This window comes from Myxine glutinosa, chromosome 2 (genome assembly GCF_964187855.1).
Source record: "Myxine glutinosa chromosome 2, kmMyxGlut1.1, whole genome shotgun sequence".
Lineage (NCBI taxonomy): Eukaryota > Metazoa > Chordata > Myxini > Myxiniformes > Myxinidae > Myxine > Myxine glutinosa.
This window is the reverse complement of record NC_136262.1, coordinates 122,777,581-122,801,528: the sequence shown is the minus strand read 5'-3', so window position 1 is coordinate 122,801,528 and position 23,948 is coordinate 122,777,581. Positions and strand designations below refer to the sequence as shown.

Sequence of the window (23,948 nt, the reverse complement as noted above, 5' to 3'; positions counted from 1 at the left end):
ATCCAGATCTGCCCCATCAGTGGGATACATGTAAAATGTTCAGTCTGGTGGAGGTACGTGTTCTACCGAGTGCCCTTCTATTTTCACATTATTTTATCCGTCATGTCATAATAAGAATGACACAGAAGAGTGAAGGATTTTTAGCACATGTGCAAGGAAACATTTTGAAGACTCATGGCATATTTGTGGTGGGAGGTGAGAAGGGTATTAAGCCAATGGAAAAAGAGAAAAAGCATAAATTGAAGAAAGGGGAAGACGTTTGTGGGCAAGGGGGGGGGGGGGGGAGAGATAGGAAGGGCAGTGGATCAATATGGGCAGTGGGATGGCCACCATACTCGTGGCATCAACCCAAACTTCAAACACCATACCTTCAACTTACCTGGCAAACCACATCCATCAATCCTCTTCAAACCTCTCAAAAGCTTGTTTCTGACCTCCTCCACTGTTCCCACATCATTCAACTCCACTGTATACCATCTTCCCAAACTCTTCACAGGGGCCTCTAACAATGATGGAACCACCTCCCCTCCCAGCTCAAACCTGTGCATGTTATCCACCACTCCTCGTCTCACTACCACACTCCTCGACTTTCTTGCCTTAAAAACCCATTCTTGGCCACCGCATCAACCTTTCCAGTCGTCCCAGTACCTCTACTGCTGCATCAGCGGACTGTTGGACAACTGTCAGGTCATCCATGAAAGCAAACATTGCTGGCAACCTCTGACCAGGGGCGAGCTCCACTTCTTTCCCATGTCCACTCACCGCACGTATCAACAACTCCATAACCAGCACAAACAAAATCTGGTACTTCCCATCGGGATCCCCACTTCCAACTTCTGCCAATCTGTTACATAGGACTGTGTCGCAACCCGCATCCAAAACTGATCATGATATGCCATCAAAAAATCCCTAAATCTCCGTGGCACCCAAAATAAATCCATGGCATACCTGATCAAGGCATGCGGCACTGACCCATATGCATTCTCCAAATCCAGCCATACCACCGCCACATCCTTCCTTTGCCTCTTTGCCTCCTGTAACACTTGCCAGACCATTGCCGAGTGGTCAATGCATCCTGGTGATCCTGGTATTCCTGCCTTCTGCGCAGAACCACCCACAAAACCATTCCCTCTGATGAAGCCTGAGAACCGTGCCGCAAAGACACTCATCAATATCTTCCCATCTACATCAAGCAATGATATTGGTCTAAGCTGCTCCAGTGTCACAGCCTCCTCCTGCTTTGGAATATAAACTCCTTCCGCCCTAGTCCATTGACTGGGCACCACTCCTTGCCTCCATACCACCTTCAGAGCCTTCCACAGATACTGCCTGATGCCTTCACAACTCTTAAACACCTTGTATGGCACTCCACTTGGTCCTGGAGCCGATGGCGCCCGTGCCTTCCTCAAAACTGCCTCAATCTCAGACATCTTTGGCTCTGACAAATCAAATGGAACACCTGGCTCTGTCGGTCTCACCAATCCTTCGATGTCCTCCACCACTTCGTTCCTCCTTGTGTCTGCATACATGACACGCAGGTGACCTTCCAACTCTTCCTTTGGTACCTTCAGTACACCAAATCGAGACGGCTCCAACAGATCCTTCATAAACTGAAAAGGCTTCTCAAAGAACCTCTTTCTCTTCCTCTGCCTCTCCTTTCTTCGCCTCCTCATCCTTTCCACTCTCTTCAACTTCACCAACCTCATCCTCAACTGCTTCGTCAACACCTCAAGCACATTCCTCTCCCCTTCCACAGCCCAATTCCATCTTCCATTAAAACTCAACTCGATTCTCAACTCATGGATCTCCCTCTGCCTCCTGCTCAAACATGCCTCCTTCTCACCCTTCTCTACACACTCTTTCACTCCAAACGTGACACATGCATACTCAAACACAATCTCATTCATCTTTCTCAATCTATCTTCCACCCTTCCTTTCAACCTATGAAGCGCCCCACACATCACTCCATCCATTCTCTCCCATACCTGGCCATTTCACTCTCCTCCTCACATCCTTTCCCTGCTGAAGAACAACCCCAGGACAAACAACACTGTGGCTTGCTTCTGTGCAGAACTTCACTGTGCAGAAGACGAAGAAGGTGTTCTCTTCGATCCCAATCGAATCGAAATCTTGCAAAAATCAAATCTCTGAATCTGAGATGGCCCAATATCCAGATCTTTTCATAATATGACAGTCTACTAGTGTGCCAAATTTGGTGCTTTCCTCACAAAATGCACAATTGTTATGCTATATTTAGCTTAGCTGCCGGAATATATATATATATATATATATATATATATATATATATATATATATATATATATATATATATATATATATAATTATATATATATATATATATATATTGTTATGGCCCGCGGATAAGATGTTGTGCTTGCCGAGCGGATGGCCCCGCGGTCGTACAGTTACCCCGACTAACCCGATTCCCGAACGTTGGCCGGATCGCGCCACAGATATTCAATAGGGAAAAGACTAAGGCGACACGGATGTGAAGAAGAAGCAGACAAAAAGATTGGAAATACGAATATAATTTATTTGCTATTTACAGGCTCAAAAAAACCAAGGAGAAGGAAAGATAAGAAAATAATATACAGAAGATTTTAGAGAGACAGTGCAACGCTAGCTTATACGAGCTTAATTAACTACCCAGGGACAAAACAAACAGAACAAACTCACGTACACCAAAAGGATGGAAAGGCAGGAGGTGGATGGCTGGAGGGAGAGGAAAGTCCAAGGGGTCCTGCAGCACGATCGGCGCGTTTAGCAGCCGCCGTTCCTTCGCGGCCCTGCTCAAAACCGCCATCCAGACCCCAAGCGGCTGTTGAGTGTTGTTGCTGCTGTGGCCGCCGCTGCTGCTGCTGCTGTGGACGTCGCGTGCTTTGCCAGGACTACAACAGGCTTTGTGCTTCCCTGGATGATGATCTCCTTAATGTTCTCTATGTTCTTTTGCTCACATGCCAGCCTCGGACTCTGTTCGGAAAAGCACCAGCTCAGGAACAAACATCGGTCCACTTGATCAGCCGTTGCTGTGTACAAAGCTTCCTTGGGTGATCTCAATGTACTCTCGCAGTTGGTTCTCTTACAGTTGGTTCTCTCTGGATGATCTTTTTACACAACTCAGCAACTACTCCACTCTACAACGTCCTTGCGCGCGCGCTTTTATAGCGCCTCCGGCGATCAAGCCGCCGGCCTTCAGGACACGCCCATCGGTGTGCTCACCTCGGCCCTGATTGGTCGGTACGGCCCTCTAGCTCCGCCGTTGATGATGATGGGCGGGCACGCCTTTCTTCCCCGACCCGAGCACATGTTCAATGGTGGTTTTGGAGGGGATTTAATTGGCAATCGAGGCTTGGCAATGACGAAAGGGGATGTGAAAGGAAGGGGATCTACTCTTATTTAATGCAGTGCAATAGAGTGTCATCTTAATGGGAGACAAGGCCTTACCCTAATACACATAATAAAGATATAACTATCAACCAGGGGGAAATCTATGATTGGCTGATGTGTATGCTTTATGGACTAATTACGGGAACGCCCTTTGACCTTTACACAACACTGGAGGCAGGAGGGTCCAGAATAAGCAATAATTCATAACAATTTACAATACAATACAACACAATAAAAAAAACACAATCCTCATTTCCGCAACAATATATATATATGTATATATATATATATATATATATATATATATATATATATATATATATATATATATATATATATATATATATATATATATATATATATTGTTACGGACGCGGTTTAGATGTTACTTTGGGCCGAGCGGATGGTCCACCGCGACCGTTACAGGATCCCCGATTGGCCCGACTCCCCCAACGTTGACCAGATCGCACCACAGATATTCAATTTGGAAACCTCTAAAGCGACCGAAAGAGAAGGAAGAGAGAAGAAGACAGAGTACGGAGGAATAACAGGATTTATTATACACACAAGCAAAAAGAAGGAGTGATCAAAATTATTTACAAGCAATGGATGGAAGAAGCAGTCACACAGTGAATCGTTAGCTTATACTAGTCAATTTACTTAACCCCAGGACAACGATTAGGACAGACGACGTTCACACTTACACGGGGGATATTGCAGGCAGGTATGGCTTGAGGATGGATGGTTGTTTTGGGAGGCAATGGAGGGTCCAGCGTGGATTGCTGCCTGGCGCGTCCTTTTCGTGGCCTACGGCCCCTTAGCTGCCCCCTTAGCTGCAGCGCAGCTGGTCGCACGATGGCTCGCACACACCTGCTCGTTCCGGCGTCTTCCTTCTCCCCAGCAACAACGAGCGACAGCAAGCAAGAGGACGGGGTCAGAGCAAGAGGACCGGGTCAGAGCAAGAGGACCGGGTCAGAGCAAGAGGGTGGAGTGCGTCCCGTGGCGGCTTATATTGGTTTCCTCACCGAACCTTCGCGCACTTTCTCGGGGGTTCCCGCTCCGCCCTCTCTTAGCCAAACCCCTTGTTCTGGGTTGGATGAGCGGGGCCGACTTACTCCTCCCCCCTATGACGAGGGGGGCGACCCGTCTTCTCTAGCCACTCCCCTTGTTCGTAATGGCCGCAAATGGCGAAAACCGGTCAGCAGCTGCAGGTACTGCGCCGTCACGTTGCAAAGCAGTTCAGTACTGCAATAAACGTTTGCTGTGAAAGCTCAAGTGGGGGAATCCCTGGCACTTGAGCTGCCATGGATCATCGGAGGGGCCTACGCTTTATTTTGTTTGATGCAATGCAGAGTCAATCGAGTGGGAAACACATATTTAGCCTACATAGAATAAGGAAATAAACTATTTAAAAAGATATATCGTGGCCTGTGTGCAAGTTTCATGGAATTAACTAGGAGGACGGCTGCGACCATTATTTACATTACGAGGGTGTTACACACAACAAAACCATACTTTTCACATTCGTTACACTTTCTCCAAAATTGTTACACTTCTCAAAACCGTTACACTTCTCAAATTCGTTACACTGCACCCTCCTTTCTTCAGGCCCGTACTCGGGCCTACAAAACTTTAACTTAGTGTGACACGTAGGTGTAATTCCCTCTACAATTAACCTGACCCTGAGTGTGACAATCTTAAAACACAAATAAGTATGTCCCCCTATTGCATTGCACCCTGTCTAACAGACTCAAGCCCACAGCTAACCGAATTACGGAATTGTTCTCAAACTATACATTTACGGTGGGGAGCATTATTTACAGTGACGTTATTTCTTATTTACAACGCAACCCAGGACCTGTGTTTTTTTTTTCTTTTTAGGGAACAAGAAAAAGAAATTCCTGTTGGGAGGGAGGAGACAACACGCATTGCATCGATGCACCAGTACCAATACCACCAAAGCACCCAAAAGCACCACCAAGCACCACAAAAGCACCAAAAGCACCACTCGATGCACAGTCACCACTGTTCATAATAAACACAACAAAACAACTGGTGGTGGTCTTCTCTTTCTCTGCTGGGCCGATGTTCTTCCCGACGTCTTCTGGCTTCATGCGGCCTACTTGGAAATAATAAAAAGCACAACTTGTGTTCATTTTTATTTAGGGCCACAGGGGCCAACTAAGGGTGGTCCACCTGTTTGGCATAGGTGCCGCCTTACCGAGGTCCGCAAGCAAGATTCCCTGGCCACTATGGCCGCTCTCCAACAGAGGTGCCCTGCCCCAGAACCTGGGGTCCATCAAGTGGTACTTGGCCGCAGAACAGCGGTCCATAAAGTGGTACATCAACGCAATGCATGCTGGTTCTGAGAATCTCGTGCGCACAATGGCCATCTCACGCACGCTCCCCTCGGCGCCCAAAGGCGCACAGGTCCTCAAGTGCGAGACAAAAGGGGGGAAGACAAATGAGCGAGGGGTAAGGTCACAATGGTACACGTCAATAAAGGCAATGCAGGGTGAAGTGCGTACGGAGAGCGAAGTGGAAAAACTCGTCCCTACCGTACGTCACCCCCCCTGTCACCTACACTACCCTTGCCCTTACCCCATATTTACAAGAATTTACACCTTTACAAATTCGTCACTACGTCTTGTCTTCCCCATCTTTCCCTTCTACACCAAATTCGTCTCCAATCCCTCTACTTCAAAATTTACCATCACCAATTCATCATCAATCCTCATAAGGAGGGAGAGATGGAATTACGCACAATGTCACACCCACGTCATGATGCGTCTCACAATCCAAAACATTTGCATTAATGAAAAATAATAAAACATGGCATGGTGTGGAGTTACCTCATCTCAGGTGAGTGGATGCAGATGGTGCGAGGAGACTCCAATCCTAACTATCCTCTAAATGACCTTAACACTCTTTACACTACCCGGGGTCTTTCCCTGCCAATCCATTGGCCAACTTACACTATGGGTTCTAAAAACCAATTCCCATTGACCAAACTGTGGTGCTTCTCAATTTGGGGTCTCACTCCCCCGATTCATCTCCCGGTGCCCTTGCACAATTTCTGGGCTGTGACGTGTAGCTCTCCCAGCAGGTCTACCCACCTGCACACCTCCACCACTGCAGTTGCCTCCCGAGCTTACCTGCTCCTCACCCTAACCTATCTAACTGGGGAAGGCCCCTCCTGGCTCTGTCACCCCTTGGTGCCCTCTGGCACTGGGCTACCCGGGTCCGTCCTCCGGATCCTCGGGCCCCATCCACAACTACCGGCTCCCAGAGCCCACCTGCGGCCTCACCTGGCCGACATCCTCACAGTGGTGGAGTGCCCAAACCAACTACACACACTAACAGGCTACACGCCCAGCCATTTCCACAACACTAATGCACCCATCCAATCACCATTCTTCCACCCGCACCACAGATGCCAATATCCAACCACAATTTACCTATACCCTCTACCTAGCAATTACTCCACCCGCCCCGGGTATCCGTGATGGGGGTCCACTCTTCCCCCATTCACACCTTCGCACCATCCACTCCACTCCACAATTTCCACCATACTCACTCCACGACCATCCATTCCAATACTCCATACCATTTATTCCATACACCTGTTCTCCATTCACCTGTCGTTGCACACCTGTGCAATCATACCTGGTGCCACCTGCACCCTCCTTTCTTCCTGGACCATTTGGTCATCACAATACACATCACCATCACTCACTCATACACTGCTCCATCCACCTGTTCAGTTGCACACCTGTGCAATCACACCTGTTCCTTACACACTGCTCATTACACTTCTATACACCTTCAACACTCACACGGCATCATCTGAACTAACTACTCCCCTCTAACTTAGTGCTCCCCGTCTTCCCTTTAAACTAAGCACATACCACGTCATTATCATCCCAACTAATCTACCTGCGTCCCCACTACAGGTGTCATTCACTAACTAAACCTTAACGTTACCTAATGTCATCTTCTAGGGCCCTACACACAATATCCTAACCCACCCGGGATAGTTTTCACTGCCATAAACCCCATAAACCTAGTGCTCCTTTGCCCCCCCTCCGTGAGGGATGGTGGATTTGCCATCCCACCACATCGGAGGTCTCTCACTATAAATTTTGTTCGTCCAAATTCAATAAATCAAAAATTTGCCAATCACTCTACCATCATCAAATTTTGCTTTTTTCTAATTTCGGGGCCAAAACACTATCCTCATCACCCGTCTACTTATTAGATCCTCTCGGTGCGCCAATTCCCTTCTAAAGCTCGGCTTCGTACAGCCGAGCAATGAACGCAGGTTCTTTGGTGCCGGCGGCTGGATGCGTCCGGCACTCGGTGCAGGGACGGGGGCTTACCCGTGCCGAGATCCCACGCACCACCTCGGCGCGGAGCCATCCAATGTCCCGATCTCGACCTGCCGGAACGTCTCAATAAAAAGTGGTCGCCATGACGACCCTTCCTATCGGGCTGCCCGCTCCGCCTAGTGGAGCCCGGACACGGCCGTTCCAAGCGAGGCACAGCGTGGATCGCGTACGGCGGTCCTTTCGAACCCGCCGTGGCTCGGATCCCCGCTGGTTCTCGCGGCAAGCGAAGCCCGGCACGCACCGAGGGCCACTTTCGGCTATAAGTCGCTCTAACCGCTAACCCGGTCACCGTCGATGCCTCACCTGCATGCTTACATGCATACGCTACCCCTTTCTTGCCCATACATCCAGCTGTTCCCATGCTCCTCGTCGTACCTTCCCTTACACACCTCGGTACACTCATTCCGCTCACAGACTTGGTCACACACCTGACCACCGAACACTTTGGCACACATTCGTTGTTCGCACACCTCACCAACACACCTCTTCGCGCCCCTTCCTCGGTCACCTCCTCTGTGACAATCACAGGTGTGCTTTCACTCGCACACCCAACCACGTGCCTCACGACCAACTCAAGTGTGCATTCCCACACACGCTCTACCATTCCAGGTGTGCATCCTTCCATTCCAGGTGTACATCCTCGCTCACCTGTCACAACCAACTCACGCTCCGTGTCACTCTCCCTACTTTCACCTCCACTCTCGGTCGCGCACTCACCCTTACTCTTGACAGCGCACTCTTTTCTCATGCCCCTGTCCGTTACACACCTTTCTCGCGCATCCTCTTGCGCACACTCTTTCGTTACATCCTCTGTAACTCTCACCACAGGCGTGCATTCTCCTTTACTCTTGACAGCGCCCTCTTTCCCCATGCACCTGTCCGTTACACACCTTTCTCGCGCATCCTCTTGCGCACACTCTTTCGTTACATCCTCTGTAACTCTCACCACAGGCGTGCATTCTCCTTTACTCTTGACAGCGCACTCTTTCCCCATGCACCTGTCCGTTACACACCTTTCTCGAGCATCCTCTTGCGCACACTCTTTCGTTACTTCCTCCGTAACACTTACCACACTGCGCTTCCATGTACCCCCTCGCACACGCGCTACGACCGACTCACTCTCGACAGCACACTCACTGGTCGGCGCGCACTTTTTCCTCACACACCCCATGGTCGGACATTCTCGCACACCTCTTTTTTCGCACACCTGACCTGTCACACACTTCACCAACGGCCTCTCACGAACACCCGGATCCATAGCAACCCCCAAGCCGACTGAAGCTTTCCTCACATCATATACATTGCCGATTATATCGCCACTCACCTTGGCACCTCGTCTCCGCACCTCCTTTGCCACCTGCAAACTCTTTATTTGGTTAGCGAGCACAACATCATGATTTGAGCACCGACCGTGCACATATTCCGTCACCTCTTCCTGGATTTCTCTTTTAGTTTCTGTCCGTCTCTTCTTAATTTCACTCACCCCCTCTAACACCTCCTTTAACTTTTGCTTCACCTCTTTTATTCCCCGGTGCGTCTCCTCAAGTTCGTCCTCTAAGGCTACCGTGACCGTCTCTATGTGCATCCTCACCTGCTGGTCCTTTGTCTCCATTACCTCTGTCACCTCGTCCAACCTCATTGTCAGTCCCTCACGTACCATCTGACATTGCCTCTGTGTCGCTATTGTCATTTTTAATTTCTTTTTGTGTCGCCTTTAACCCTCCTAGTACCGCAGTGTTCCTTTGAACCTGCTCCACTAACTCCGTCTGTCCCTCTGTCAGCTGTTCCACCTCCTCCGTCAGATCTTCTATTCCCCCTTGTAACTTTGCCGTCCCATTTCTCACCTCTTTCTCCATACGCTTCTCACCTCGCTTTACCTCCTCGCGTAGCCCCGAAACCTCCTCACTTACACCTCGTCGTATCCCCTCTTTCATCTCCTCCATCTCTTTTGTAGATGCCACCCTCATCTGTCCCAATTCATCCCTCTGAGCATCCAGTTTACTTTCTAACCCGATTTGCACCTCCTCTATCTGGGTTCCCCATTCGTTTGATTTCTCTGGTAGATTGTTCCCCTATTTCCCGCAAGTTGTCCTCCATCCTATTTTCTAACCCCATTAACCCATTTTTCACCTCTTTTATCCCGTTGTCTAACCCCTCAAAATTATTGTCTAACTTCCCAAATTTCTTGTCTAACCCCTCAAAATTATTGTCTAACTTCCCAAATTTCTTGTCTAACCCCTCAAAATTATTGTCCTCCTTGGGGGCATTGTCCTCCTTGGTAAAATCGTACCAAACTTCTGGTATGCACATATCTCTCCCGTCGGTATGTCCTAAGGGTATTTTTGTTTTGAAAAATTTCCCAATTTTTATTTTTTGGGGAATTTTTTCGGGAAATTTTTTTTTTCCCAACTTCAATTGTTTATAAAATGTGATATTGTAGCGGCTGCCGCTGGGTTTTCACAATCGCCTTGCACCTATCAAGGACGCGGAGCGATCACCATGCCGGGCTCGTCCAGGACGCCCGGGCAGGCCCGCGCTCAACTTGCCAGGCCTCGGTCGGGACGCTGGGCCACGCCCCCTGGCGCCGGGCCTGGGCAAACCCCCTGGGTTAATCGATATATATTGCTGCCCGATAAACGGGTTTTCAGAGTGCCTGAGTGTTTGATTTCATTAAAGCAACTCGGATGAATTCTAGCTTTTTGTCGCGTCCATTCTTCCGATCGACGTGGGAGCCCCAGCTCCTTCATTGGTGACCTATCGACATGGACACGGCAGTCGCCCTTAAACTGCCTACCTTCTGGGAGGCTCACGCGGCGGTTTGGTTCGCGCAGGCGGAGTCCCTGTTCGCCCTGCGAGGCGTCACGGCCGACGACACCCGCTTCCACCATGTGGTAGCTGCGCTCGGGTCGGCTACCGCGGCCCGCGCCCTGAGCCTCCTCGAAAGCCCGCCAGCCGCTGACAAATACGGCGCGATTAAGAAGCTGCTCCTCGATGCTTTCGCCCTCCCATCGGCGGAACGCGCACGGCGCCTGCTCGAACTGCCTGAGCTCGGCGACACGCGCCCTTCCGAGCGAATGGATTACATGCTTTCACTGCTCGGCGAGCACTCTCCGGCATTCCTGTTCCGGGAGCTGTTCCTCCGTCAGCTGCCTAACCCGGTACGCCTCGCCCTGGCAAGCACGACGATCACAGATCCCCGGGCCCTTGCCAGAGAAGCCGACAAGATCTCCGCCGCAGGACAGCGCATCGCAGCGGCGACATGGGACCCACCGCCGTCCGACGCAACACCCATGGCGCCCGAGCACCCGGCACGGTCGACGGCCGAACTGCCGACGCAATTGGCGGCCGCTCTACCGAGCCGACCACCTCCAGCACGACGACCGAGGCCTCCACCTGACCAAGCGTGGTGTTACTATCATGCCAGGTTTGGACAGAAGGCCCGGACATGCCGACCCCCGTGCACCTTCGGCAGGCCGGGAAACGGCCGGGCCGGCGTTCATTACCAGCCATGAGCGCCGGCCACACGGGCAACTTACTGTTCATCACGGATAAAGCGTCCGGACGGCGCTTCCTGTGCGACACCGGCGCCCAACTGAGCGTCATACCCGCCTCTGACCAGGACAGGCAATCCGCGGTTTGCGGCCCCTCCTTGGTTGCGGCCAACGGATCGACTATCCGCACCTTCGGCCCGCGCAACGTCACCCTCTGCTTCGGCGGCCAACGCTTTGCTTGGACGTTTGTAACCGCCAACGTGCCCGTGGCTCTGCTAGGCGCCGACTTCCTCTGCGCACACGGACTGCTGGTGGACGTCCAACGGCGTCGTTTAATCAACGCTGAAACCTTCAGCTCCCTGGTATGCACATTGAGCAGCTCCGCGCCGACCGAGCTGGCATGCACCGTCCCGGCGGCGAACGAGTTTGCTCGCCTGCTCACGGAGTTCCCGGCCCTCACGCGGCCGACGTTTTCGGCCGTCGCAGTACGGCATGGGATCGAGCACCACATACCAACCACGGGCCCGCCGGTCTACGCCAGGGCCCGCCGCCTCGACCCAGCCAAGCTCGCCGTAGCGAAGGCCGAATTCGACGCGTTGGAGCACCTCGGCATCGTGCGGCGCTCCGATAGCGCGTGGGCCTCGCCACTGCACATCGTGCCAAAGCCGGGGGGTGGATGGCGCCCGTGTGGCGACTACCGCCGTCTCAATGACGCTACCACCCCCGACAGGTACCCGATCCCGCATATCCAAGACTTCTCCGCCCGTCTGGCGGGACGGGTCATTTTTTCGAAAATTGATCTCATACGGGGATATCACCAGGTACCTGTCAGGGCGGCCGACGTCCCTAAAACGGCAGTCATCACGCCGTTCGGCTTATTCGAATTCTTGCGGATGCCGTTTGGTCTCAAGAACGCGGCTCAGGCGTTCCAGCGCTTGATGGACGGCGTGCTGCGTGACCTGCCGTTCCTTTTCGTTTACCTGGACGACATCCTCGTCGCCAGCACGTCCCGGGCCGAGCACCTCCTCCACCTCCGAACACTGTTCGGGCGCCTCAGCGAGCACGGCCTCATCGTCAACCCGGCCAAATGCCACTTCGGCACGACGGCCGTTGATTTTTTGGGCCACCACATCACCAAGAACGGGGCCGTGCCGCTGCCAACCAAGGTCGAGGCCATCACCACGTTCCCGCGTCCCCGCACCATAAAGGCCCTGCAGGAATTCCTGGGAATGGTGAATTTTTATCACCGCTTCGTGCCCCGCGCTGCTCAACTCATGCGGCCCCTCTACGAAGCCCTCCGGGGCAAGCCGGCCAAGCACGACATCGCCTGGTCCGCAGCAATGGATGCGGCCTTCCAACGCTCAAAGCGGGCCCTCGCCGACGCAACACTGCTCGCTCACCCGGTGCTCAACGCTCCCATCGCCCTCACCACGGATGCCTCCGACTACGCGGTGGGCGCCGTACATGAGCAATGGGTGAACGGGGTTTGGCAGCCACTCGCTTTTTTCAGCCGGCAGCTCCGGCCGAACGAGCTCAAATACAGCACGTTTGACCGGGAGCTCCTCGGTCTACACCTGGCCGTCCGCCATTTCCGCCACCTCCTGGAGGGCCGACCTTTCACGGCGTTCGTCGACCACAAGCCGTTGGTTTACGCCATGGCCAAGGTCACGGAGCCATGGTCAGCCCGCCAACAGCGCCACCTCTCCGCCGTGTCGGAGTTTACCACGGACATCCGGCACGTCGCCGGCAAAAACAACGCCGTGGCCGACTGTCTTTCCCGGGCCAGCGCGAACGCGGTCCACCTGGGCGTGGATTTTGCGCTTATGGCGGCGGACCAAACCACCGACACCACGGTGCAAGCCCTCCGGGCGGCGGACACGGGCCTCCGCCTGGCCGACATCCCCTGCGCGGACACTGTCCTGCTCTGCGACGTCTCCCAAGGCCAGCCTCGCCCCATCGTGCCCGTCACCTGGCAACGCCGCATCTTCGCCTCCCTCCACGGCCTTTCCCACCCGGGCCGGAAAGCTTCCCAGAAGCTGGTGTCGGCGCGTTTCGTCTGGCACGGCCTTCGTCGGGACATCCGCGATTGGACCAGCACCTGCACGGCCTGCCAACGGGCCAAGGTCCACCGACACACCCAGGCCCCGCTGGCACCTTTCACCGTGCCCGAACGACGTTTCGACCACGTCAACGTGGATCTGGTGGGCCCCCTCCCCCCGTCACGGGGGTTCACACACCTGCTCACCATGGTGGACAGGACCACCAGGTGGCCGGAGGCCGTTCCCCTCGTCTCCACCACCACCGCCGACGTGGCGCAGGCTTTCATCGCCACCTGGGTCGCCCGCTTCGGCGCACCGGCGGACATCTCGTCAGACCGCGGACCACAGTTCACCTCCGAGCTGTGGGGCGCGGTCGCCCGCAACCTGGGGGTCAAGCTCCACCATACTACGGCCTACCACCCCCAAGCAAACGGGTTGTGCGAGCGATTCCACCGCTCCATGAAGGCCGCGCTCATGGCCGGCCTTCAAGACGGCGGTTGGGCCGACCGGCTGCCGTGGGTCCTTTTGGGCCTTCGCACGGCCCCCAAGGAGGACCTCCAGGCATCCACCGCCGAGCTTGTCTATGGCCAGGTGCTACGCGTCCCGGGCGAATTCGTGCCCGACGCTACCAGTCCCTGGTCCGCAGCTCACCAGCGCTCGGACCTCCAGGAGGCCGCCCGACGGTTTGCCCCCGTGCCAACATCCCACCACGGTGACCCCCAGTCCTACGTCCCCCCAGCACTCCGCACAGCGGAGTATGTTTTTGTGCGTCACGACGCACATCGGTGGCCACTCCAGCCGCCGTACGACGGGCCCTTCCGGGTGCTGCGACGGGACGACAAGTCGTTCGTCATCGACATCGGCGGCAGGTCGGACCGGATTGCAGTGGACCGCCTCAAGCCGGCGCACGTGGACGTCGACCACCCACCACGGGTGGCCCTTCCGCCGCGGCGAGGCCGCCCCCCGTCCACGGTGCCCCTCACTCGACCGCCCACCACCTCACCGGACCCCCTCCCACGACCCGCCAGGGGTCGCTTCGGCCGGGTCATCAGGACCCCCCTCAAATTGACCCTGCCGGTGCAAGTCGATTCTGGGGGGACGTGTGTAGCGGCTGCCGCTGGGTTTTCACAATCGCCTTGCACCTATCAAGGACGCGGAGCGATCACCATGCCGGGCTCGTCCAGGACGCCCGGGCAGGCTCGCCCTCAACTTGCCAGGCCGCAGCCAGGACGCTGGGCCACGCCCCCTGGCGCCGGGCCTGGGCAAACCCCCTGGGTTAATCGATATATATTGCTGCCCGATAAACGGGTTTTCAGAGTGCCTGAGTGTTTGATTTCATTAAAGCAACTCGGATGAATTCTAGCTTTTTGTCGCGTCCATTCTTCCGATCGACGTGGGAGCCCCAGCTCCTTCAATATCACGAATATTACAAATACATTTGTGCAAAATAATTGTTTGAATTATGATTGGTTTAAACCATGACAAAACAGCAACTCGGGTTCAGTCATTTATCTATATATCTACACATCTGGGCAGTGTCTGTGTTGTCACTTAACGACTCCCTCAAACGTTTGTTTCCGTGGTTGTGAAGTGTTTTTAACAACGTTGTGGTGGTTTTGAATCACGTGGTGGTGAGGTATTTTGAATTATGTGGTGGTGGTGTTTTTAAATCACATGGTGGTGAGGTGTTTTGAATTACGTGGTGGTGAGGTGTTTTGAATTATGTGGTGGTGAGGTATTTATAACTACGTGTTGGTGAGGTATTTATAATTACGTGGTGGTGAGGTGTTTTTAATTATGTGGTGGTGAGGTGTTTTGAATTAGTTGGTAATGAGGTGTTTTGAATTATGTGGTGGTGAGGTGTTTTGAATTAGTTGGTAATGAGGTGTTTTTAATTTCGTGGTGGTGAGGTGTTTTTATTATGTGTTTAATGGCTGTGATGTGTTTTCAATTTCGTGTTGGTGATCAACAAACAACAACATGCATTTTAAAGGCCATTTTCCCTACTAGAGCGGGGGTTAGCCTTGCGGTCCCCATGACAATCTTCTCCATTTGCCCTATTTTCTGCATCTCTCCTTGTTAACCCCCTTCCCCGCATCCCCGCATTTCTGCGCAAGTGTCAGGCAAGCTGCAAACATAAACTTATTTTATAACAGGTGGGAATGCAACTTCGGAAGTCCAATACCTTGTCTATGTAGGGGGGTTTACAGTACACTTGGGAGTGTAACTTGCTGTTCCTGTCACTGAACAGTTGTACGCCCAGGAATGGAAGAGACCTGGCTTGTTCTACTTCACATTTCATCTGTATTGCTGGCCATGTTGAGTTAATGCAGCCACAGCCTTGGAGAAGGATCTCCCTGTAGTATTTGTTCTAAAAAGTTTGGCAATGAGCCCTTAAATGGGTGAGCCCATCAGAGTTCCTTCCTGTTGATGATGTATAGAGATGTCGAACACGAAGTACGTTGATTTGAGGCAAAGTTGAATGAGTGATACGAGGCGTCCAGAGCTGAGGCAGCTGTTGCTGAAGGTCTGTGTTGCCAATTCGAATGGTATGGATGTGAACAATTAAATAACATTGAATGAGACCATCATTTTGTCACTCTTGAGGCGGACATTTCTGATTCGGTCGATAAAGTCTTCGGCGTTCTTTACATTTTGTGCTGAATGTGTCAAGTGCTCGAGTCGGCGGATTACTCGAGTCATGTCAAACGTATCCATATTTTAGGTGGGTGCTCCTCCAAGGGCCACTGTAGGTCGTATGGGTACACACCAACCATGTTCTTCGTTCATATTCAGAACAGGGCTTCAGGCTAGCATCATTGGCTGAGGGTTTGGCTGCGCCGCCGATACCATCTGCTGGTTCTGGCAGGAATTTGGAATTTGGCCAGGGTGCCAGCAATAGCTCGCCTACTCTTCATGAAGAACACCTTGGGATCTTTAATGTCCACCAACGAATGATGGAAGACAGGACTAGGACATCCATTTAACGTCCATCCAAAGGACAGCACACACATTGATGAATCACCCTGCTTGTGAAACACAGGAATGACAGTTTACCACTCCTCTGGTTGTTGTGTGGTTTGTGTTAAATCATTTGCACATGAAAATACAATTAAGAGGTCATTCTAACCCTAACCGAGATTATTAAGATGTTCCGAGATGTTTTTCCAACGCCCCAAGTAGCATCTGCAGCAATACGGCTACATGTAATGAACCAAAATTTTAAAAATATACACATTATAGGCAAGACTCATAGGACTTGGCTACATACGAGAATGCTCAAGATCACTCCCCAACACAGTCATTTTCAACTCTATGCCCAATTTAAGTACACATCTTCCATTATGACTGTTGTTCAGATTAGGACTCAGGTTAGCTAGCAAGTTGGATTGTCAAAACCTCACTGTGAATCTAAAGCCCATCAATGTTTTACACATCAATTAATTGTATTTGTAAAGTTACTCCACAGGTTTTGGAGCAACCTACCTTGTGAGTGTGAGTGAGAGAGTGCATTGGAAGCGGATGGAGAGGCCTGTAGGATGTTGGGCGAGTGCATTCGGCCTTGGGAGCTGGAGACGTAGGGAGAGGAAACCATCTGTGTTCGAGAAGAAATTCCTAAAAACATAGGCACAAGAGTAAACAAAGACATACACAGCAAACAGGACGACAGCAAAAATTTCATAACAAGGAAGTGATAGTCTTGTGGTGAAGACACTGGGCACTGGGCAGCATCTCTGACGTCGTAAGAACCTGTCCAGCAGAAGCAGGAAGAAAGATTTATAAAATAGACTGCAACCTCACCCCTCACTCTCCCCAAATTGTGATCACAATCAAAAAAATTGGCAATTTCCATTGGGCGACATAACCCATGACACATCGATGTCGACTGCCATTCATTAATATTGCCTCTTGTGCTGGCCATTACAATTTCCTGGCCATTACGCTGCACACATTTGATCTACATGAGAGGTGTGCCAGGAGGAAACCTTTGTTGTCCAGAAAGAACATCAGGGCAAGACTAAAGTTTGCAAATGAAAGACCTAGGCAAAGACCAGCACTTCTGGAACAATGTGCTCTGGACAGATGAGTCAAAGGTAGAGCTATTTGGCCACAGTACCAGAAGACATGTTTGGCAAAAACCAAAGACAGCATTTGACCACAAGAACCTGATACCAACTGTAAAGCATGGTGGTGGAAATATTATGGTTTGGGGCATCTTTGCTGCATCAGGGCCTGGGCAGCTCACCATCATAGAATCCACGATGAATTCTTCATTGTCCCAGAGGGTGCTTGAGGATAATGTGAGGCCATCTGTCGGAAAGTTGAAGCTCAACCGAAGGTGAACCTTGCAACATGACAATGACCCTAAACATACCAGTAGATCCACCAAGGAATGGCTGAAAAGAAAGAAATGGAGGGTTCTGGAATGGCCAAGTCAAAGCCCGGATCTAAATCCCATCGAGATGTTGTGGGGGGATTTGAAACGAGCTGTGCATGCAAGAAACCCCTCAAACATCGCACAGCTGAAAGAGTTCTGCATGGAGGATTGGGCAAAACTTTATCCCAGTCGATGTCACAGACTGGCAGACAGTTATAAGAAACACCTACTTGAGGTTGTTTCTGCCAAAGGGGGCAATACCACCTATTAGAGCCAAGGGTGTACTTACTTTTTCCACAGAGGAAATGGCATCTCTGTTAATTTTTTGTTGAATAAATTATTGCAAAGTCAATTTCTCATTGTTTTTTGTTCAATTAGATCACCTTTATCTATATACAAATATAAATAACCACCTTCAGAGGCCATTTTTCCCCGCAAAGCAGGGGTTGGCCTTTTTCGGGAACCGTGGTTGTTGTTGTTTTTTTTTGGTCCCCTTTTTGAAGCAATGTTTTACAGCCGGATGCCCTTTCTGACGCCAACCCTTTTTGCCGCCTTTAACGACAAACAGGGAATTACCAGTGAACTGGTACTCAATTAGCCGACCTCGGAAGGATGACAGGCTGAGTCAACCCCCCTGGCGTTAATTCAGCGATCGACCGGGATTCGAACTCAGGATCCTAGGATCCTAAGCCGGCACCCTAGCCGCTAGCCCAACACCAGGGTTCTGTCTATAGATACTGTTTAAATGAAGATCAAATGTTGATATGTCCACATATGTTAAAAAGATTTTTAAAACATTTCATAGGGTGTACTTACTTTTTCCACATGCGAAATTTGCATTTATGTTTATTTAAATTATACAATGGACTACAAAATGTAAATGTTTCATGATATTTGTTATATTATATCACCTTTATCTATCAATATTTTGGAAATGAAGATCAAATAGCTGTATGTTGAAATAAGTTGAAAAAGTCAAAACTTTACATGGGGTGTACTTACTTTTTCACATGACTGTATATGAAATCATCTCAGATGGATTGTGGCAGGATAGCTGGCTCAAAGCCGCACAAAGGTGCCATCCTTAAACTACGTGTGCGACGCCTGATACCAAAAGGACGAAAAACTCCTACCTCGTCACAGAATCCGATCAAACCACTATGCAGGAGATTCTCCCCAGGTGATATGTTCCAGCACCGATAGCACTGAACAGCAAAAACAAAGAACACAATCCAAGTGTGTCCAGGCCTTCCAAGCCTAGAATGCATGTTTAGGCCTGATCAATGACTAGCCACGTGATAGATCCTCCGTGCCTTCTTCAAAGTTCAATCAACTCGACATGTACACGAAACAGACCTCTTTGTTTAACATCAGACATTGAGGACAAGACGATGCTGCACAGGCTTCATCTTGTGTATCACACTCAGGAGGCACACTTCTCAATGCTGGTGGCCGATACCCAACAAACGTCATTCTCCTCTTCAACTTTGATCCTTCTTCAATGAACCCATCACCTCACCTCAACAACAAACCAATTAACATGACCATACATGGCTTGCATGATGCATATACAGTATACACATTATTTATTTTACCTTAACCTTTTGACACACGTATCATTTTCCATGCAGTTTCAATCCCATGGCACTTATTTGTCCAAGCAGTGAACATGTCCTCACCGAAAGTCCGTTTTCCAACATGTCGTCTTCAAAAAGAAAGTCTCTTCGACTCCTCTACATATATGTTTCAATTGTTAATATCTCTGTGCCAGACACAACCAATTTCCATTATACTGGTATGGAGATATTTCATGTGCCAATCCAAAACACCAGCACATTCATATAAATTTCATCAACCACCCCCCTTCAACCCACAGTGCAATCCCACCAACCCCAAGGCAATCATACCCCACCGCCCCACCCATCCCCCCAGAACATTATGACAAATTCCCTGCAACCACCAGAACATTCCTACCAATCCCTCACTTCATCCACACATTCCTACCAGTCTGCCCCTCATCCACAAACGACTACCAATCCTTCCCACACTAGCCCTGCCTCCCCACCCCTTCCCGCACATTCCTACTCGTCCAATCTCCCCCGCATGTTCCAACCGACCCCCCCCCCCCCCCCTCCTCACACATTACAACCAAACCCCCCTCATACCTCCTACCAACCAATACCTTTCCCCCACACATTAATACCAAACCCCCCTCCTAACATATTCCTACTAATCCCCTTCCCCCACACATTACTAACAAACCCCCCTCCCCTCCCAACATATTCTTACCAGTCCCCTCCCTCCCCCACACATTCCGACCGATCCCACCTCCCCCTCCTCACACACACTTGCATCAATCCCCTTCCCTTTTTGCTGATCTTTTTCCTGGTCGAGGCCTGCCCTCCATCACTTACCTCCATACAGGCTGTGCAGAGACTTCTCTTTGAATACGTTTGGACTGCGTGAAAGGACAGCCTGCAGCAGTGCGGGAAGGGCTCCTTCTGGCTCCTCACTGCCTAAGCTTTCCTTCAGCTCTCTATCGTACAAAACATTATAGAGTTTAGGGAAAATAAGAGATGTACAAAATTATAGAAAGTACATAACAAAAGGACAACAAACCCAAAACATAAAAGAACCGATTATTTAATTCCAAATGCAGGAAAACAGTTATGTGAAGACGAGTGAAACTCAAGGTAAGGACGACAGTGATGTCATACGACTGTGACATCATGTGCCTGAATGCTCATCAAACAGCAGTGTAACATCTGTGTAGAACAAACAGAGTGAAATAACACCCTCCTCTCCCAATGCCCACCCTCTGCTCCCCAGAGTGCTCGGGGAGGGGAGTTATTAATAAGGTAATAAGCTTGGAACATTTGACTAAAATATATCATGAGGTTTGAATGAAGAGAAAGCACAGGTGACCATGTGCGATGGTGCCACACGCGAAGTTCAAACAGCCATAGCATATATTTCATTTGGTGTAACTATGGAAAGGTTTGTCCACTGCAATTTCTTTTGACCTTCGTTCCTTACCAATGAGATATTTTGCTTTATATTTGCATTCAAATCAATACCAATCCATTGTAAAACAAAAAAGGGAAAACTTGATAACTAGTCGTACTCTGGCCCATCTGATGCTGTGTGGTCCTAGCTCAAACTCATGACAGAGGTTGTGGATGAGAAGATACCATGAACAAGTCACCATCACATCACACGGATTAAGATATTTTCAACCGAGCAACGATGCGAGCCCATACTATACTAGTGAAGGTGATGCAAGAAGGCTTTACCTCCTTGCTAAAAAAATAACCCAAAGCACCACCGAAACACTCTGATGAAGAGTGGTGTGGGGAAAAAGGAAGAGATTTGGTATGAGAGGAGAGCGCAGTTCGGTACTTACATGTGATCCGTCGATACTTGGGAAAGGGCGTGGCAGAGCTGTGAAACCAAACCCTCTTCACGAAGGGAAAGAAGACGAGTAGCGTCATCCGATATTCTTGGGCTGAACAGCAGAGACTTGGTCGTCGTTGCCGGTAAAGGAGATGGTAAAGGAAGTTCACTCAATACTAGGAAAAAAAAATACCAATGTGCATTGATATCTGAAACTGATTCTCATTTTGTGAGAAAAAGATAATAAAACAAAATAACGTCGGGTAAAGGGGGGTTGGGTTGGGGTAGAAGGGGTTTACACAAAAAATATATCTCACCCTTCCAAGAAATCAAAATAATACAATATACTTTGGGGATAAGGAAGTATCAGTCATCATTCAGATACAGCATCATTTATGGGAGTGTGGCTATTCCCCACATGCTCCTTTATAAATTCGCAAGCAGCATGCGATTGTTGGTTGCATCATTGCTGAAGCACTCCTGTGTCACTGATGCATTCTCCCCTGAAGGTTAGAGAAGGAATTTGTCATTTAATGGTGCCAGCGTCAGCTCGCCTACTCTTCACAAAGGACACCGTGGGATATTTAATGTACCCAAACGACCAATACTGCCAGATGGGTCTTTCGGCTTAACAGCCACCGATAGACTGCATGTGCTGCAAAACACGAGGATGAAGGCAGCCGGGTTGTTATAACAGGTATGACATTAACAATATGACTGACACACACACACACACACACACACACACACACACACACACACACACACACACACACACACACACACACACACACACACACACACACACACACACACACACACACACACACACACACACACACACGTTCCATATTCCATATAATTCCATATATTGGGGGTTCTCCTTTTAAAATGCGAGTGTCATATTTTCGTCAAAAATAGTCGGAATTTTGCCAAATCTGTTTTGGTCGAGTGTGAATATACCCCAGCGATTGCCAAATCTGAAATCAGAATTTTATTTGAGGTTGAAATGACCCCGTGAGGACCCTCCGTGCACTGCATGCACGTCATGTACAGTGTGATAATTAATTAATTAATTCCCCACTCTCGATGACCTGAGAAAAACATTTGTTGCGTTTCTTCTTCTTCTTCACACAATAACAACTTCTAGTTTCCAGACCGTACATCCAATCTTGAAATTTTGCACACTTGTTCGACTTCATGACTTCTACTTTATTGTAATGTTTCACGTCGATCAATGAAGTGGTTCAAGCGATATAATTTTTTTCAATATTTTGTTTAATTATTTATCGCTGCCATTCCATGTGAGCTATCGCAAATTCCAAAAGGGCATTTTAGCATTCCGACATGGGGGAACAAAATCTTAAAGTTTCCATTCGATATGATCAAAAATGAGGGAGGAGCTAAGTTTTAAAGGTCTATGCTTCAAAACGTCATAGCTCCGAAACCATGTGACTTATGACATCAGGCTCGCTGACCTTTTTGTTCGTCATGGGTATGCGAGTCTGCATGCAAAGTTTTGGCTTGATCTGTTCAGCCGTTGGAGAAAAAGGGGTTTTAGTGTTTTTCACGGAAAAAAAATATGGTGGCCGAACCATGTGATGTAAGACTTCGCAATTTTTTGCATTCTGAGTTCTAAGATGGTGCCCATACCACGTGACCTATGACGTCATAATTAGCAGTAAAAAAAATTATACATGCCTAGCCAATCACTTGATGAAAATTTATTGTCAATCGGACCAACGGTTGCTGAGAACATTGATTTTAAAGTTTTCAGAGGTGGAAAATAGGGCGGAAGAATAATAATAAGAAAAACTCGAGGAAAAACAAAAGGTATTCCTCTACAATTACATTTACATTTCGTAATTCACCAAGTAATGCTCTAGAAAAGTTCATATAAGGGGCACCCTACATGTGGCAAATAAAACACATTTACTTCTTCATGCAGTGTATGAATCAAATTGATGCCCTTTTATATTAACTTTTCTAGAGCATTACTTGGTTCCTCCAAAGAACACAAGGGTAGTCCAGCAGTCACACAATATTTTTTGAATGTCCCTTCTTTCTATTGTTTGACATTTTCTATAAGCTATGGAATGTCCCTTCTTTTCTCTACTTTGTCACGTGGCACCTGGCACCAATACCCTTGTATAAAGGGGCCTTTTCTATGCCCCTGACATTTTAGCCAAGAATGTCCCTTCTTTTCTATAGTTTGCCACATGGCACTTTTTTTGTGGCCCACCAGCATTTTTGGTGGCCTGATGGTATATTAGTTGTTGGTGAATCAAACTTCATAAAAATCAGTATCCACATTTAAATTACTATTTCTCACGACACCTACAGATCAAATTTCTGTACTTTTCATACCAGCAACCTCGCAACTCGTAATCACAGAACACTCCCGTCAGTTATTCAATCATCTACCTATTAACTAACAGCAAAATAAAACTTGGACAATTTTAATGTTTGCTGAAGAAAAATCTCTTCACATATCAACCCATTTATTGCATTTTCCAAACGAATTGTTAGATCTGCACAACTTTCAGCTACCGACGAGATAATTGCAGTCATAAAATGTCAAAAATACTAAAACATGTGTCACTGTATAACATGAATATTTTATTTCATGAACATTCAGTTTTTTTACCTTCGCAAAAGCGGAAGGTTATGTTTTGATCGCTGTGTATTTATTTGTATGTCTGTGTGTGTGTGTGTGTGTATGTTATTCGCATAACTCAAAAAGTATTCAACCGAATTGCATGAAATTTGGTGGGATGATTGGTTATTATACGGGACACATTTGATTAGATTTTGGGAGCAATCGGGTCAAAGGTCAAGGTCAAGGTCACGA

The 23,948-nt window shown here is 49.3% G+C and overlaps 1 protein-coding gene across 1 annotated transcript in view; it reads right to left on the bottom strand.

Moving 5' to 3' along the window:
* Window positions 1-23,948, bottom strand: part of LOC137421314 (nipped-B-like protein A) — a 622,227-nt gene that overhangs the window by 549,565 nt on the left and 48,714 nt on the right. The window contains exons 3-5 of the mRNA XM_078772631.1: window positions 21,108-21,273; window positions 20,119-20,240; window positions 16,813-16,941 (exon numbers count right to left, since the gene is read on the bottom strand). Coding sequence (XP_078628757.1) covers window positions 16,813-16,941; window positions 20,119-20,240; window positions 21,108-21,273 — 417 coding nt within the window. The remainder of the gene's footprint in view (window positions 1-16,812; window positions 16,942-20,118; window positions 20,241-21,107; window positions 21,274-23,948) is intronic.